The following is a 17,475-nucleotide window of genomic DNA, read 5'->3' on the forward strand; positions in this document are numbered from 1 at the left end:
ATTCCTGTATGTGTACTAGTATATTTAAGTTCATGAAAGTATCTTTTTTCCTATCCTGATATTCGTTTTGGCTAAACCATTTAAAATTGTTTTCGAAATTGAACATTTAACATGTAAAAGTATAAAGTTTTAAACAAGCCGTCGTTCCAGCATTTGAAGGTGGCCTCACTTTAATGAATTGCATTCCAATCCGCAATGTATCAGGGTCAGTTCGCGGCCAGTAAACGGATCGTTATATAATATAGGCGCTATCGCGTTAACTAGATGAACTGGAATTTTCTTTAGACCAGAAATATGTTAAATGACGATATTCAGCGATATAATTATGGTATGTCAATAATAGATTCTAAATGTGTTTTCAACAATGCCATGATAAATATTATTTTGGATTAATTTAACAAGAATTATTCCACCATATTGACAAATGTATTAAGCATGAGCGCGATGATTCTCGATACTGTCAATAATCAAATCAAATAGCAATTCCCGACAAACCACTAAAACAGGTTTGTTCGAAGAACGCGTGTATAAATATTTAAAATATGTACGGATACTTCGCGTGTGGCCGGTTGACTCATATGTTTTAATTTCCCTTCCATTCTTCTTTTGGTTTTCTGTTTTGTATCTAAAGTTTTATGACCAGCACTATGTAAGAATGTAAAATAAGCCGCGAAAACTCCGCGTAACATCCCGTACTGCGTGTTATGCAGCTAAGAACTGCACAGAAAAAGACATTCGCTATCTTTGATCTCATTCATTGAACTCTTTACCTTTCACCAACTCCAACCACAATCAACGCCGTATATCTTTTTTAAAAGATATTTCTTGTTTAATCTTCGTTGCATTTATGAATATAATTATATTTAATGCCAATGTATATAATATGTTCTATATTGATGTGTACATAGCCATTTTCCTACTTGTAACAATTGTTTAGACGTGAACAAAATGATGAAAGAAGCTAAAATCTTCGCAAAAAGGTTAATATTTTCAAGTTCATTACATTGGATTCACGCGGCTAAAGATGGAAGTCAACAAGAAATATCTTTTAAAAAAGATATACGGAATTGATTGTAGTCGGTGATGATGAACGATCAATGTTATATCTATGAGATCAAAGATAGCGAATGCCTTTTTTCTGCGCAGTTCTAATCTGCATCACACGCAAATCAATTAAGGGGTGTTGCGCCAGATTTCGTGGCTTATTTCGCTTTATTAGATAGTATTGATCTGATATCTCAAAGACCTATAAAATGTTTTTCATAGGTCTTTGAATATCTATATTTATATGATAGAAAAACACAAGAAGAATGAAAATAAATAAAAGCATTTAGGTCAGCCGGCAACACACAAATCATCCGTGCATACATGTATTTGAACGATTTATATGCGCGTTCTTCGAACAGACCTGTTAAAGTGGTGTGTTGGACATAATTTTTTTATTCCATTATTAATAATATCGTGAATCATCGCGCTCATGCTTAATAAATTGGTCTATATGGTGGAATATTTCTAATTTAATTAATCAAAACTGGTACCTATCATGCAATTGTTGAAAACACACGAAGAATCTTCGATTGACATACCATAATAATATCGCCGAATATCTTCATTTTATATCTTTCTGATCAAAAAAGACTTAAAGTTCGCATAACGTGATCGTGAAAACGTGTGCGTACATATTGAGGAGTAAGATGGCCCATTTACATTTTCAGAAATATATTAACACATAGCAATTCGGATCGTAATAGGATTTATTTTATTTTATTTTGAAAACTTTAATCCAGAATATTATTAATCATAAATCAAAATGTATTGCGTTGTTATTGATGATAAAAAGACAACTGTTATACATGAAGATGTGTGGGTCAAATTAGTACAAACAGGAATGAGTTGTAAAATGTTTAACATGATCAAGTCAATCTATCAGGATAATAAAATCATGTGTTTAAGTTATAAAAATATGTCTTTTTCTGTTTTGATATTACGTGGTTTGGTGAGCAACAAAGTGAGCCATTATCACCTTTATTATAAATTGTATAGATAAATGATAGTAATGCTTGTATTGATATTCATAATTTAACCGACAATATAGACGTTTATAATACGGGCAAAAGCCCGCGAAGCCGGCGTTGACCGTTCATACATATGGGAATTTAGACATAAAATTACATAAGAATACTACATATGGATACGTCTCAAAAAAATTTGCCACGCGACATATATTTTCGCGATGCTATTTATGGCCTTGAACAAATCAAAAACACTTTGACATATGCTAAATCACATGTAAATACATACCTCAGGAAAAGTTATATCAATGACATCATAATTGTGTAGCGAATCGCACTAAATATTCTCGCATTATTTGTTTTTCTTCGCAACCGTTCCAGAATTAAGTCATTACTCAATTATCTCCCCTGAATGCTCTTCTTCAGTGAGTATGAGCCGAAGACTGGTTCACTACATATAGTTACAGTCTTTACCAAACACAATTTAAGTGAACATAACCCATCTTAAATATATTGCCGAATCTTAGATTTCTGTCGAATTTATTTGCTTTGATCTTTTCGATATCTTATTGTTATTATTATCCTGACAAATCACAAACGCTTGTTAAAAAATTATTTGTTTTAAACATTATAGTTGGCATCTCTATTCTTCCAGTATTCTCGCGGTATTTCAATAACGACACCCTACTTTTTATTTGTCAGAATATGTGACGCATTTTCATTCGCTCTCAGAAAGCATTCTATACATAGATGGTGACGTCACTTCGTTATTGTGAGTAAGACCGGTGTGTACACAATGTCTCAGAAAGACGTTTAACGTGTGATTATGAGCAATATTCTGGTAAGTTGTCGTTGTTATCCACCAGAAACACATTTATTCACAAAATTTAAAGATATTCCGATCTAACTTTTTAGTCTTTTAGCTTTAATTTTTAACGTATTTACACCTCGTCTGCTCGCACTTTACCGATATCCCGAAAGGTTACATATCACTATAATTAGTTTAGGCCTAAAACCACAAAATCCGATACCGTTGGATTTTCGTACTACAATCTTACGTAAAAAATCTTCCAGATTCGAAATCAACAAAAAACAAGACATTTATAAATTGTCTGCATTATTGATCAAATTTTACGATATTTGTTGGTTTTCCGTTTTTAGAAGCTGTTCTGCGAAGCCGAAGGCAAGAGCTGAGCATCATACAAGCCATTCTATCCAGCAAAACTGACAGTTTTGGTTTACAGAAATCAACAAAGGAGGGATTCCTGATTTATCAAATTTCCAAGCTATACACACAGTTATTATCTGTGGTGATCTTTATTGGTTCTGCTTGTTTACTTGGATGGAACATGTGTGAACTTTTATAGAACTTTGAAAAGTCTATATATGTCTATCTATAAACAAAAATCAGCTATTGTATAATAAGATCAGATGTGCAAACAATTTCAAAGGGTTGTTAAATTAACAATTTGAAGGCAATTATGCTGAAAAAAAATGGAAGTTCCCATGCAAATTTTGTCTGTATTATGTATATCGACAAGTGTCTGCCGATAATTGTCAAACTAGTAATACAAAACTTACCACAAGTATGTAAAAGCACTAAGTACCTGTGATCATTTTTAGTAAGATAGTGTAATTCTAAACAGTAGCAAATAGCTTGTTAAGTAAATGCATAATGTAATTAATATGATTTCCGTTCTATTGTGTAATTAATAAATTGGTTGTTACTTGTTAATCCATGATAAATGTTTTATGGCTAGTACAAAACCAGCAATGTTAATTTTGTAAAAGGTAATACAATAACACCACTTAGTAATTTCATATACGTAAATATTCTTGAAATGTAGGTTGATGATTGTGTTTTAGTTTTACTTATTTTGTAACTATTATTTTATGTGCAAATAAATGATGTGAAGTGTTTTGTATCTCCACACAATACCACATACCTTTTTATATATGTACTGTGTTATGTGTTATTTGAATGTTTAAATAAAAAAAATGGATTATATAACATGATGCATTGCCATTCTAATATTTGCATTCATATTGTAACTATAGAGCTAAGTGTATGCAGTTTAGACTGTGATTTTAGAATTGCTACAAAATGGCTAGTTTTTTAGTGGCGACAAAATTTAAACTATTCAACAATAGTTTGCGAAAGAAAATTAGAAACCTGCAAGATACCTGTATTTATTAAATATTTTAATTGCGAATCAAGTATGTTGTTATGCTGTTACACATAATTATACATTGATAATAAATAAGAAGACAATTAGTGGTGTTAACGTTTCCCAACAGTAGAAATCATTCTTCTGATGAAGTCAGTGATATACAGACGAAAGCTCCAGGTATGGCTTTCAATACGTAGTGTGTGTTATTTGACAGTCTAAAACGTTATTTTGACATTCTGATATTTTTATTCATTTTGTCCTCAACTAAAGTTTTAAACATTTATTATGAATAAATCTGAAGGAAAAGCGGCTCAAGAGACTAGTGTTTTGATTGGCTGTTCAGAAAATGTGTACGTAGAAGTACAAACATGTATCTCAAAGTTCAAATTGTACTTAGTCGTACAAATATATACTTGGAAGTGTATTTTATATTCATGTCGACGTACTTATTGTACTTCGACGTACATTTCTCTTTTTAACGTGTAGGTCTTCTTGACTTTCAACCCAAATGGTACGCCATAGTATGTCTTTAGGGTTATCTAAAGAATGCTCCCACTTAAAGGATCAATACAGAGACCTCCCAGTGACTAAGCCAGTTAGCAGACACCCCATCCACTATACCACAGACATCGAACCAGCTATAAATTCCTGTGGCTAGAAAACAAAAAAATATATAAGATGCTAGATCTTCAAGCTTGGAACATGTAACTCGTTTTAAGATTGATTTTTTTGGATGCATTACTAAATTATTGCAACAATTATCATATTTTGAACACAATCATGTCCATATATTTAATAATAATACATGGTTATCAAAAAAACTTAAAAAGCTTTTGCCCGTAAATTAGGTAGCACCTATAATCATATTATGTATTTATGTTGTTATTTCCTGATGATATTGAAATATTTAATACAAAACTCCAAAACTTCCAAATCTAATCAATTTATAAACATTTGTCTCTTTCCAAAATACTATAATCAGGTTGCTAGATTCATTGCCAAAAAACATAAAAAAAATTAAAGGAAATTTATATGTTTTTGCGGCTTCTTAAGTAAATATTGTATGAAACGCTAAACGCTGTGTTTTTATTGCTTGCTTGTTCTTATTGAGTTGCTTTTCGTACATACATTTTGTGCATTTTGTATGAACACCTTTTATTGTAGCTTATGTCAATTAACATGATTGTGTTTTTCATTGTGCTGATGCACTTTGACTATATTTTATTTTCGTGGATGTACATGTTCAAACACGTTTTGCTGATGTTCGTAAAAACATAAAACTGAAATTATCTTCACAAAAATGCTATTTTGAATCTCCAAATTTAGCGAGGTTGCTCATCCAAAGTACTTGCTAAGAATAATTATCAAAATTATCTTCAAAATATTTCAAAATTAACTTACACTAAACCGGTTTATGTATGACACTTTTATCATGTTTTAATTTAACACTCGATATTATTTCACTGAAGATTTCTGAAATTTTAATATCTGCTTGTGAATAATATTGAACAAAACAAAACTCTCCAGATGTTTTTGTACAGTTTATCTATTGACATTCCGGAACGTATATCCTGATACTGAAATATCATCATATGTATCAAGTTTTGTCTCAAAAAAAAAAACAAATGTCATACTTGTTTGAACAATCAATAAACTTTGGAGTTTTCAATTTTGAAGTTAAATCACACACATAAACTAAAGCAAATGTAACAATATTAACCTTCATAGTTAAAATGATTTTGAGATAAACTTCTAGCATTTTAGTTTAGTTATGCAGTGTACTTAGGAACATAGCGAAAAGGACCAGAGTCGAGGAGTATGGTCTCCTTCTCCAATCTGTTTTCTTATCCTACACGAGGTCTTTTGAACCAAATGCAGCAAAGACAACATCCACTTCGAAGAGGAACAGAGATTGTCAGGAGAGTAGATCACCACGTGTTCTTGTTAGTGAAGCGGATATTTCCATTACCTATGTGCACTTGGGCAGCGTTTTTAACCATAACACGTAGTCTCAGTTGAAGTGAAGTGAGATCATCAGATACGAAAAAAATTGATAGACTTAGTGTTTGATATTCCTTTAAGCGAAACATTTTTTAACAATTGTAGATATTCCTATAGTAAAAAATCACTTAGGCGGTGGGCGCAAATCTTACGACTATAATCATTATTGGTCACTATTTGCAACGTCTCAGACCGAAACGCACTATTATGTCAAACAATTCGAGAACTACAGCCACCAAAACAGTTTGTAAAAAAACAGTGAATAATAACTCTGAGTGCTTACAACCGATAAACACCAACAGTGGTAAATGTAAATTTTCTTTCTCTCGGCGAATCATTGTTGACTTGAATTTACTGTGATCTTAACATCTGCAGAGTGTTTTATGGCGGCATTATCGATAAATCGGGAGATTTCCCTGCTTATTTTAACTTCATGCGCTCTCCCCGTTGAACAGAGGCCAAACTTTACGTATCATTCAGATTCAGACAAACGGTATATGCGATTTAAGGACATAATTCAGATTCAGTTTTCACAAACACTAATATAACATTCAAAAAAACTAAAACAATTAATGCCATAGCCAAATCGTCATTAAAACCATTATCAGACTCCACACCTTCACCTTCAATGCGATCAAGGTGATTAAAAAAAACACACCTATCCCACCTTCCTCGGACTTTTACGCAAGTTATTCATATTGATCTTCTCAAAGTTCGATTCGATCATTTTCATACTGTACAGGCGGACATTAGCTTTGACGTTACGAACATAAACCTTGAGCGTTAAATAAAATTTATCAAATTGTTCATTCAACTTTTTATTCTTTTTCACCTGCAACATCTCTGGCAGTGACATCAATATCCATCTACACAGAGCAATGAAATATTGCTTAAAATAAAAGTCATAATTTGCAATTTATTAAGTGAGTTTTGTTAACCAAAGACAAATCACTCGAAAAAGCATCAATATAGTGAATCGTAACCTCAATATTTCCGTAAATTTCCGGTCGATTCCGTAATTATCTTCAGCACTCTGGATCAGCAGACGATTTATTTCCTATCTTACGGAGGAATCCGAGATAGCCGATGTATCACGATTGTATCTTCAGCAGTCGATGAATCCAAAATGGCGACCAAAATGTTAATAAAATATAGTTTTATTTATTTATTCGTTTACGCAAACATTCGGGTTGTAAACGCAGTAATTCCGGATAAACGTCAGTTAGTATAAATTCATGTTCTAAAAAGTGCTAATGAATAAAGTGTGTTTTTAATTGTTAATTTGGATAGAAACCGAGACAATATTTTACATTTTCATGATTTTGCCGAATGCATTTGCCCAATTTTTGATTATCTTCATTTGCCGTCTTTGAGTTGGAGTCAGACTTACAAATATGTAGAGCACTTGTTCATTGTAAATAAATTATTAGGCAGAATGCTTGACAAGTATGAGTTTTATTTTTTGTTACAGACTTACCCAATGGGCTTATAATTTGAAACAGCAACTCGACAATGAATTTAAAGCTGCCACAAGCTATAGTACTCTGCCAGATGTAAGTACAATTTTGGTTTACATTTTTTAATGTAGGTCTTGAGTTGTTGGTGTTTCCAATAGTGGGACCAACTCATTAATAGAGAATTTCAATGTACAGTACAGGCACCGTGTACTTAAACAAAAACGCCTGTCCCGATTGGTGAGATTTTGCGGGGGTCTATCACGCTACTGACCGTGGTGTTCGGCTAACACCCGAAATCGCCCCGATTGCACGCTTGCGCTAACGGGAACACCCGTGATCACCGCGATGCTGGGCAGCCACCGTAAACACCTGCCTGCTAGGGTCATTCACGCGTTTTAAATGTAAATGTACAAAAGAAAATCATATACTACACGTAGATATTATGCCTCGGTCACACTGTCACGAATCAGAGCTACAAACAAGCTACGATTCACTTGGCTACCAATGACTACGAAATTGTCAAAATTCGTAGGCCGCTACGATTTCAGTAAGGAGCACAACGATGTGAGTACGGATTTCGACGAAATTACCATCAAAATGTTGGAAAACTAACAAGGAAAGGTACAGACTGCTACTGATCGCTGCGATTTAGTATGGAGCGCCACGAATCGGTATGATCAAACTACGAATCCGCTACGGTCTGGTAAGATTAAGTACGATGCTACGCGAATCAGTACAATCTAACTACGGATCTGCTACGGTCTAGTACGGGTAAGTACGAACTAGAACGGCCCGCTACGAAGCAGTGGGGATTGCGACGGACTGGTACGGAGAGGTAGGAACGAACTACGATTGAACATTGCGCCCACAGCCTCATGTATTGTCATACACAAAATACCTCCCAAAAAGAAATTATGCAAGCGACAGCAACAACAGCGCGTAACAGATTCGTGGGCATCGTCTTCTTGGTCCACTCGAATGTTCTAATCACCAGGATATCTTAACCTCATTATATTGTGAAGGCAAACGCATGCGATAACTATCGATTCAACCGTGTCTGGTATTTGTGGCAGAATTGACATTAAGCATCAGAATCGCTGAGCGAGAATACCAAAAGCATTCGCCACAACTCTCCTTGCTCTAGACAGGCGAAAGTTAAAAATTCGCTCGTTCTTCTCAAGGCCTCATTGTGAGAATGGCTTCATGAGCAATGTCCTCATTGCAGATGCATCATCTGCGATGATTTAGTATCCTATTGGTCTGTCGTCACCTGGAAGAGGAGTTGCTTCTGACATGCCAATCAACCCCCTTTCGATTGCCAACTTGAGGTCGCTTTGATTCCAGATTTGTGCGTCGGAACATCCTCCTTGCGAACCAATATTTACCCATATGAATTGGTAATTGGCGTCCACCAGGGCCATCAGCACAACAGAATGGTACCCTTTATAGTTATGGTATAATGAGCCACCGTTCTTGGGACATCGTATGGCTACATTATTTCCATCTAGAGCTCCAATTGCGTCTGGAAATTGCCATTTAGCCTCGAACCGATCGGCTATGGCCTTCCACACCTCAGGCTTGGTAGGAGTCTGGATAACATCCCTAGCATATGCTGAAACTATGGCTTCACAACACGAAACCCATACATCAATGTACGGTAACTGTTCCCTGTGGCCAAGAACCTTAAGGTAATTGCAAACTTCAAATCTGGATTGATGGACTGTCTGAACCAGGTGTGGTTCTTCGTGATCCTGGGACCAACGACCTGTAATAGCTCATGGAACATATCAGGCCAGATTCTGGTGAAGTTTCTAAAAGCCGCCGGATCTTCAGCCATCAGTTCGGCCATCAAAGTCTTGTGTTGGCCGATAGTGGGTCGTCTTAAAAGCCTGTCTCTTATCCACCACCTCCTTTTTCTTCTCTGACCTGATAAAGTATGTAATTATTGATGTACACATATAGATTATGCTTAGGAAAGTATGATTAATTTTGTATTTTATTATGTCGGCTATTAATTTAACAATTATTAAATCACGTAAAAGTAAGAGCAAGATTCAAAAGGCATATGAGGCAGACACTTACCTGCAAAAAAAAAATACTAGTTCAAATTCTAATATTTTCAAAATACATAACCTTTAGCACAATGCGATACTAGTTATACGATATTGAATCATTATTACCTCTGTGCATATCGTCAAGCAGCTCGAATACGGCGTCTGCATTTTGTTCCATATCAATATCCAAGTGTAATTTTTTAATCGCAAACGCAATTTGCTGGCGGTTCATGATTGTGAACTCAACAAATACAAGTATGGTTGCTTTAATTTTAATGATGTATTTCAGTAGCAATTTATTGTAGTGGACCGTACATGTCCGTACTGTTTCGTGCTGAAATTTAGTACATCGTGCAAATTCCTGCCTATCCGTAGTACACGGTACTAGAACCGTGGCTTTCCGTTGTATATCCGTGGAATAATAGTAGCTTATATGTAGCGTAACCGTACCGCTCCGTAGTTCTTCGTATCAGTCCGTAGAAGTCTTTTTTGCCTACGAAAAGGTACGGACGACTACGGTGTCGTTACGAACAAGTACGGATCAGTACGGTTTAGTACGGACTGCTACGGATACGCTACGGTCGATAAATTTGTAGCAATTTTTTGAACATGTTAAAAAATTTTCAAGAGTCGCTGCGGACATCCAAATACTACTACGACTGATCGCGGATCAAGTACAGAGAGCCACGGTCCAGTAAGGATAGCTACGAACTGTGCCGAAAAGTATTCGTAGCTCGTTCGTAGCTTTGATTCGTGACAGTGTGACCGAGGCATTACACATATGTGCACATGTATGCGTACTTAAATTCGGAGAGTACATAAAGTCGGAAACGTAAATAAAGCGTTTAGATGATAAATACTTTTAACTCTTATGGTGTTAATCAATGCAATTGCCCTTTTTGAACAACAAATATCGAGTTTCAAATAATTCAAGTGAGTATTAAATCATTTATTTACGTGTGTCCGACTTTAAGTACTGTTCGAATTTAAGTACTGCATCAGTATGTTACGACACTTGTGTGCAGTCAGTATACAATACAATAATTGTTTCAATAATGAAGGAACTGAAACAGTGTAACGGTAACGATACAGCGGGTTTAAATTATATTTTATAAAGAGGAAATGTCAATGCCAAATAATTCGCGAGATACCCCCAGCGTTTTTCCTCACAACTTTGGCACTGGTGCTGGTACCAGTCAAATTGGGAAAATTAGCGTCATTTTCATCAAAATTGGGAAATTAATTAATTAAGCTCATATCTTAATAAAGCATATACTAAACTTAAAAAACTGTGTGATTTCTGGTTTATTTTATATTTATCATTGAAGAATAATATATGGACAACTAAAATACTTGCATTTGCCACCCAGTCAAATATGACATTACTGTATTTGAATTCATACTTAGAATTTAGAAATCAAACGTAAACGCTGCTATGTACAGTACAGCCAAAGCGGAACAAACGCATTTCGCGATCCGCGGCGGCAAGGTGAAACGAGTCGATGCCGGGTGAGTCGTTGAAGCCGCGTCAGTATGCGGCGGCAAGTCGCATTTCACCGTGAAACTTCGCATCTGTCTGTCGAGGCATGCTGCAATCCGCGACATGACGCCGAGTCGATGCGCATCATGAAATAACAAATCTTTTAAAAATTATTAGTTACATGTAGTTAACAAATTTTGAAAGAACAATTATAATAATAATTAAAATCATAATAAATTTATTGTGCGCGGATTGTATTAGCATATACATGTATGATGTAAGCATATTTAATGTGTCTGGCCAATTAAGTTTGTTTCCGGCCCGTAGTGTATGTACATGTATTTCACACATAAACAAGGTCACGTAATTATGTTTTCGCAAATACAAGTGGTCAAGGCTCCTGCATATGGTGGATTTATAAATTAATTGCATGTTGAATTTGCTATTATATTTAAGCTGAGAAAATTAGCAGCTTGAAGCCACATCAATAATCAAGACGGTGACGACATATTTGTTGTTTTGTTAATTATCAGCTTATTATAACTAATGTTTGAATATGCGTATATGAACATGTTTTATTTTGTTCATATTATATAGTTAATATCGCTTCTAATTACCCGATAATCCTGTATATTCCAGTTTTGAAGCAAATGCTGGTAAATATTTACGATACACAAACATTCTCGATATTTCCTTTAGTATCAAATACATTTTGGCATTTTTTACTATTTATAGAGATGATAAAATAACGTCTAATCGGGGCGTTTTTTTCCCCACTGAACACGCGATTTACGCCTCACGTGATGTTCATGTATTTATACAACACAAAATACACCCAAACTTTCCAAACGACGTTCTACATGTCTGCATAAATTTCGCGCGCTTTTTATGAAACAAAGGATATTTTAGCACTGTTTATTTGACTCTAGAATTTGCCAAATGTCGAGTTAGCATTAAAATTAGGAAGTGTGTTTCAGATTACAAATTTAATTATGATAATCGAACGAAACATTAACAGTTGCGCGTAAATTAATTCTACGCTACACATACATGTTTGTTCATGTAGGTGGATATCTTTTCACTCGATCCGCCGCGTACGTATGCGGCGGATTTACTCCGTGAAAGTATGCGAGGTTAACTACAGACTCGGCGTCGTTGCGCGGATCGATGCCCATGGCCACGGCGATACGCCGCGTCAACACACGATTCAGCGGCGCGTACTAATAATCTGGCCGTGGCGTAGCCGCGGATTATGTTTGTGCCGCTTTGGCTGTACTGTAGCATGATTAACACCGTTAATATCAGATTTGTATCTAATAATAGTAATATCATGTTTAATAGACATTTAATATGTAATGATATTTATTATATGAATACATATGTATGTATGAATGTTATATTAACAGCTGAATGTCTCTGTTCTTTTTCATAAATATATATCAATGATTTGTTCAACATTAGTTTCAGTCAGTTCAGCCTTCATGCACAGTATCAGTTTTCCAAGCCAATTAGAGTCTAATTGGGATTTTTTAAATCAATAAAATGGCAAATTTGAGCATTTTTTATCAATAAAATGGGCCAAATTGGAATGTTTTTATCAACAAATATTGACACAATATAGATACATCAGGCCTTTTCTTGGCCATATTGGAAAAAAAATTAATTCATGAAGTCCACTGATTTGGGAAAACCTAATTTAATATAACTCTTTATAATAATAAAAAATCATATTAGTTATAGTTATATACCTTGTTAGATGTTTATAAAATGAATTTGAGATATATCTATCATGAGGCAGTTGTTTCTAAAAAAAAAAAAAAAATTTTTTTTTTTTTTTTTTTTTTTTACTTTTGGAGGGGATTTTTTCAAACCTTTCGGCCCCGAAAGTGCCATAAAAAAACACTGTGTTATAACAGCAAAATTATTCATCCAAGTGATGTCTGCAACAAATGAAATTAAAATCACATTTTAAATTTTACTATCTACCAAACTATGCTAGATAATAATCTCTATTTGGAGCAACAGCTATTCCACTACACATACATGTGTCTTGCAAAAGTCCGGTAGCACAGACCTTACAAAACGAATTACCAGATTTGAGAATAATTCAACTTTTAACTGCAGAGAACACAGGAATTCTGCTTGCTCAATTTATCAGAAAGTAAAATATTTGAAATATCACAATCTACAACTTGATCAAAACATCAGTTTTCTTTCTGCAAAACAGTTGCAACAGAATACTATGACAGTACTATAACTGCATACAATTAAATCATTAAACCCAGTTGAACAATTAGGCCAGTGGTACATTTAAATTTAAATCTTGTCTTTCTTTGCAAATTAAACGCACAATGGCTGCATGATATACATAAACAGCATTGTTGCTGGTAATTCGCGAAAATGTGTTGTGTTTTGATTAATGTTCCCCTTATAGAGTACTGGAGTATTCAGACAACGGAAACCAATTGATATATTGCCTTCAACACTTGCTGCGGTTACTTCCCCTGTTGGTTAAAAAACACTGATTTTAGTTTTACTCGATTTTTGCGGTAAAACAATAGAGTAAATAAACATCGCCGATTTTTTTTGCTGTGAATTGGGAATTTTTTTTTTTGAATTGGGAATTTCTTTTTGACATTTGGATAAATGGTTGCATTGGGAATGTTGCCGATTTACGGTACTAACTTTATATAGAGGAAAAACGCTGTACCCTGGTAGTTTAGTTGAAATTCACAACGAAACTTTTAATGGAAATTAAATGATCTCAATGTTGTACCCGCTACGAAATTTTTGTTTACAAATTAATACACCCACGCCAATTTTCGTGCGCTTTTTATCAGGACAAAGAAATTAATTTATTTCATGTAGAAGTTGAAACCGAAAATAGCTTTACACAACGTGTGCAAACCGTTTCAGGTGATTAACGCATGTTGGAATACAACTGTCCTGATTGAGCGCTTATTACATCAAATCTTTAAATAGAATTATATGCCGAAATTTATTTGATACTTTCGAAAATTGAAAACGTTTTTGTTATTGACATTCTTGTCAATATTATAGTCTATATTACACACCCATAATTTGCTTTTAAAAATGGAAATTGGGCATATATGGGATTATCGAGTAATGGATAAAGATGGGAGAAGTTGCATGTATGCTATTGAGACAGTTGACACGTATGTATTGGGGAATCAAGAGACTCGGGATAATACGATTACTTCAATCAGTTATGAGTTCTCCATGGCTTCAAACTGTTAAATGCATAATCAAACACGCAATTATCACTCCTCCAGGTGCGGTATCATACAGCTAGGTGCGAACACGGTTTTCTTTTATACGCGGTGTTTAAAAAGACAGAAAACACTGTCATGGGCATGGGTGTGAAATACATGATTCATTATCACTTTAAAATGAAAGGGATCAATACAATACGTTTATGTTCAATTATTTTATTTTTAGCAGACACGATGAACACCGCGGTAGATATATGGGTCCGCAGTGATTCGGGGTGTTCGCCTTATGGCAAACGGCCCCCGCGACATTTAATCTGAACACCCATCGCGGGGTTCATATAGGTAAGCGAACACAGTGAGATGAACACCGCGGCGAGTGGCGTTTTTTTAAGTACACAGTGCCTGTACTGTATGCAATCATTTTTAGCCTAAATGCTGTATATTAGATATATGGTATGATTCTCTTATATTTAGTGTAGCCTTATTTTATTCTTTGTTTACATTAAGAACGCGACTCTCATGATGATGTCACACACATGCGCTTCGAGTATTTTGTTTCATTAACATTACTACACTTGAAAATAAATACAGACATGACTAAATGAAGAAAAACAAGTATAATTGGATTTCAAAATCTTACAATCCAAATGTATCCGTCTTCCATTCAATTTTTTCGGTCCTCATCATTAAATTTCCACATGAATTGCAAAGTGAGGCAAACAACTGCGCTAGTGGTAACACAACACTTTCTTGGTTTTGATTTATTATTAAGAAAATTCTTTTACTTTTTCCCCGATTCTCAGAAAATGTTGCATGGAACAATCTCTGTCCACAAATCATAGATATAGGTGCCTAGACGAAAAACACATGTTCTGTGGGTATACCCTTTCCTGATTGGAAGCTTATTTTATCAAATCTTTTTTTTATTGTAACATGAATGCTGAAATTTTATTTGAAAAAATTGCAAACGTTTGTGTTTTTGCAATTCTTGAGCACTTCAACATGTCATTGTTGCTCAAAAGAAGATTGACCTATAAAACAGAAACTTATTAAATTGTAAATAAAAGTTTAAAAAAAGTTAAATAACTGTTTCAGTTTGTATAAATATGTTCAGTGGATCAAATTTTTCGAAGTTTTGTTGGCCTAATGCCTATTGCAATAGAGTACCCTGACTTTCGGATGTCTTGATACAAGGTAAACAACGTGCGTAGTGCCTATTAGTGGATGTACTTTGTGGGTGTGTATGGAATTATCGGCATTGCCTGGTTTAACATGCTGTAAATAAACAATTTTGGCATGGATATAAGGGGAATTAAATAAATCTTCAAATGAAAATTGTTTATTGCGGCATTGTTTGCATTATTAATTCAGAAATTATTTTACTTGTTTCCTTAAGCACTTGATACATGGTTATCGGAGGATACCTGTCACAATAGTTGAACTGTGAATGGCGATCAAAAATATGATTTTCTTTAAATTGGCGATAGAAAAAAGTATACCCTTTTTAGCTCACCTGATTGCTCAGGTGAGCTTTTGTGACCGGTCTTTGTCCGTCGTCCGTCCGTCAGTTAACATTTGTTCGTAAACACTCTCTTATTATATACGATTAGTTGGTCTTTTATTTATGGCAAGTGACCGATTGCCAAAACAGTACAAAACGGCACAAAACAGCACAATACAAAACAACATAAACACATATAAGAATAAAGCTGGGGTCACCGCCTTGGAACGGTCAATGCAAAGCATTGAGGGTTTAAACCGGTTTTAGAGCACTCAACCTCACACTTGGCCCAGCAATATTCATGATACATTTAAGTGTAAATAAAATTTTACCTCATAGCATTGTAACTCAAATTAAACAATAATAAAAGGAAATTAAAACGCATTCAATTTAATTACCATTTAATTACTCAATGGTAGGAAAGATACCAGAGCAAGAGAGTTACAACTTTTTGAGGAACGATGAAATAAAACTACAAACAAGTGTCAACTACATTCCTTCTTTATAGAAAAAGATTTAAGAATATAGCGTCATGAAGTTAATAATTTAGATCATCATCGCGCAAATACAGGAAGAAGCAGCAATAATGGGTGTCAAGGATCTATATAACATAGCTTGGTTGTTTATGTGAATGCTAAAAAATAAATCAAACAAGAAACACCTGTCAGAGAGAAAATATATTTAAAATTGAACGCTTTAAACCCAATGACATATGCATGTAAAAATATTGAAAGTATGGAGTATGAAGAGATGACGTCACAAAAATCTATGTAGCCCGGGAACAGAGAAAGAATATCGTATGACGTAATTGACAAGCGAAAATACGATGATGTGAACAAAATCCTGGGGCAGTGCTGTAACATAAAAATGAAAATATTAAAGGGGCGGTACTGTAAAATTGAATTCCTAATAAAACCAGCTTAGGTAATTAAATATTTAAGAATCAACCGTATAAAATGGTAATTACATAATGATTCCAAATTTTAAGAGAAGAAAGATATAGTGAATCGAAAACCAACAGCACGTGTTTTTAAGTACGTTAACATCATATCCTTTTGATAAAAATAAGTTATTTAAATTAAAAAGTTTAATATATACATTTTCTTTAAGATATTTAAATTTGCGAACACGCTTCAAAACATCTCCATAAAATGATGGGTGGGAAATTCCATTAGTTAAATGCCATTTTAAAGAATCATTATATTTAGAAGTTAAATCACCATACTTTGAGTGAAATTTAGCGAATTTACTACCAAGATTATGATACAAAAAACCTTGTTTTAGTAATTTCTTCTTGAATATACGATTACGATCATTAAAATCTTTAATACAAGAACATGCACTGGCATAACATACCAACTGCGAAATGTAAATACCATAGGATGGACCTTTAGGGATGTTGCCATCTAGGAACGGAAAATTAACAATTTCAAAGTTAAAGTTGTCCCGTTTGTCGTATAAACTAGTTTTAATCATATTATTATTTATGGTAAGATGTAAGTCTAAATACGCAGCATCTGTATTGGATTGACACGATTTATTTAAGACTTGTTCTTTTGGGTAGAT

General features: G+C 34.3%; 1 protein-coding gene across 4 annotated transcripts in view; it reads left to right on the top strand.

The window, feature by feature from the left end:
• Positions 1–7,258: 7,258 nt before the first annotated feature.
• LOC127857599 (voltage-dependent calcium channel subunit alpha-2/delta-2-like) overlaps positions 7,259–17,475 on the top strand; it is a 126,890-nt gene continuing 116,673 nt past the window's right edge. For all 4 annotated transcript variants that reach the window (XM_052394080.1, XM_052394086.1, XM_052394094.1 and 1 more), the window contains exons 1-2: positions 7,259–7,405; positions 7,656–7,737. In XM_052394080.1, coding sequence (XP_052250040.1) covers positions 7,311–7,405; positions 7,656–7,737 — 177 coding nt within the window. In that variant the 5' untranslated portion in view covers positions 7,259–7,310. The remainder of the gene's footprint in view (positions 7,406–7,655; positions 7,738–17,475) is intronic.

This window comes from Dreissena polymorpha, chromosome 1, assembly GCF_020536995.1.
Source record: "Dreissena polymorpha isolate Duluth1 chromosome 1, UMN_Dpol_1.0, whole genome shotgun sequence".
Classification (NCBI taxonomy): domain Eukaryota; kingdom Metazoa; phylum Mollusca; class Bivalvia; order Myida; family Dreissenidae; genus Dreissena; species Dreissena polymorpha.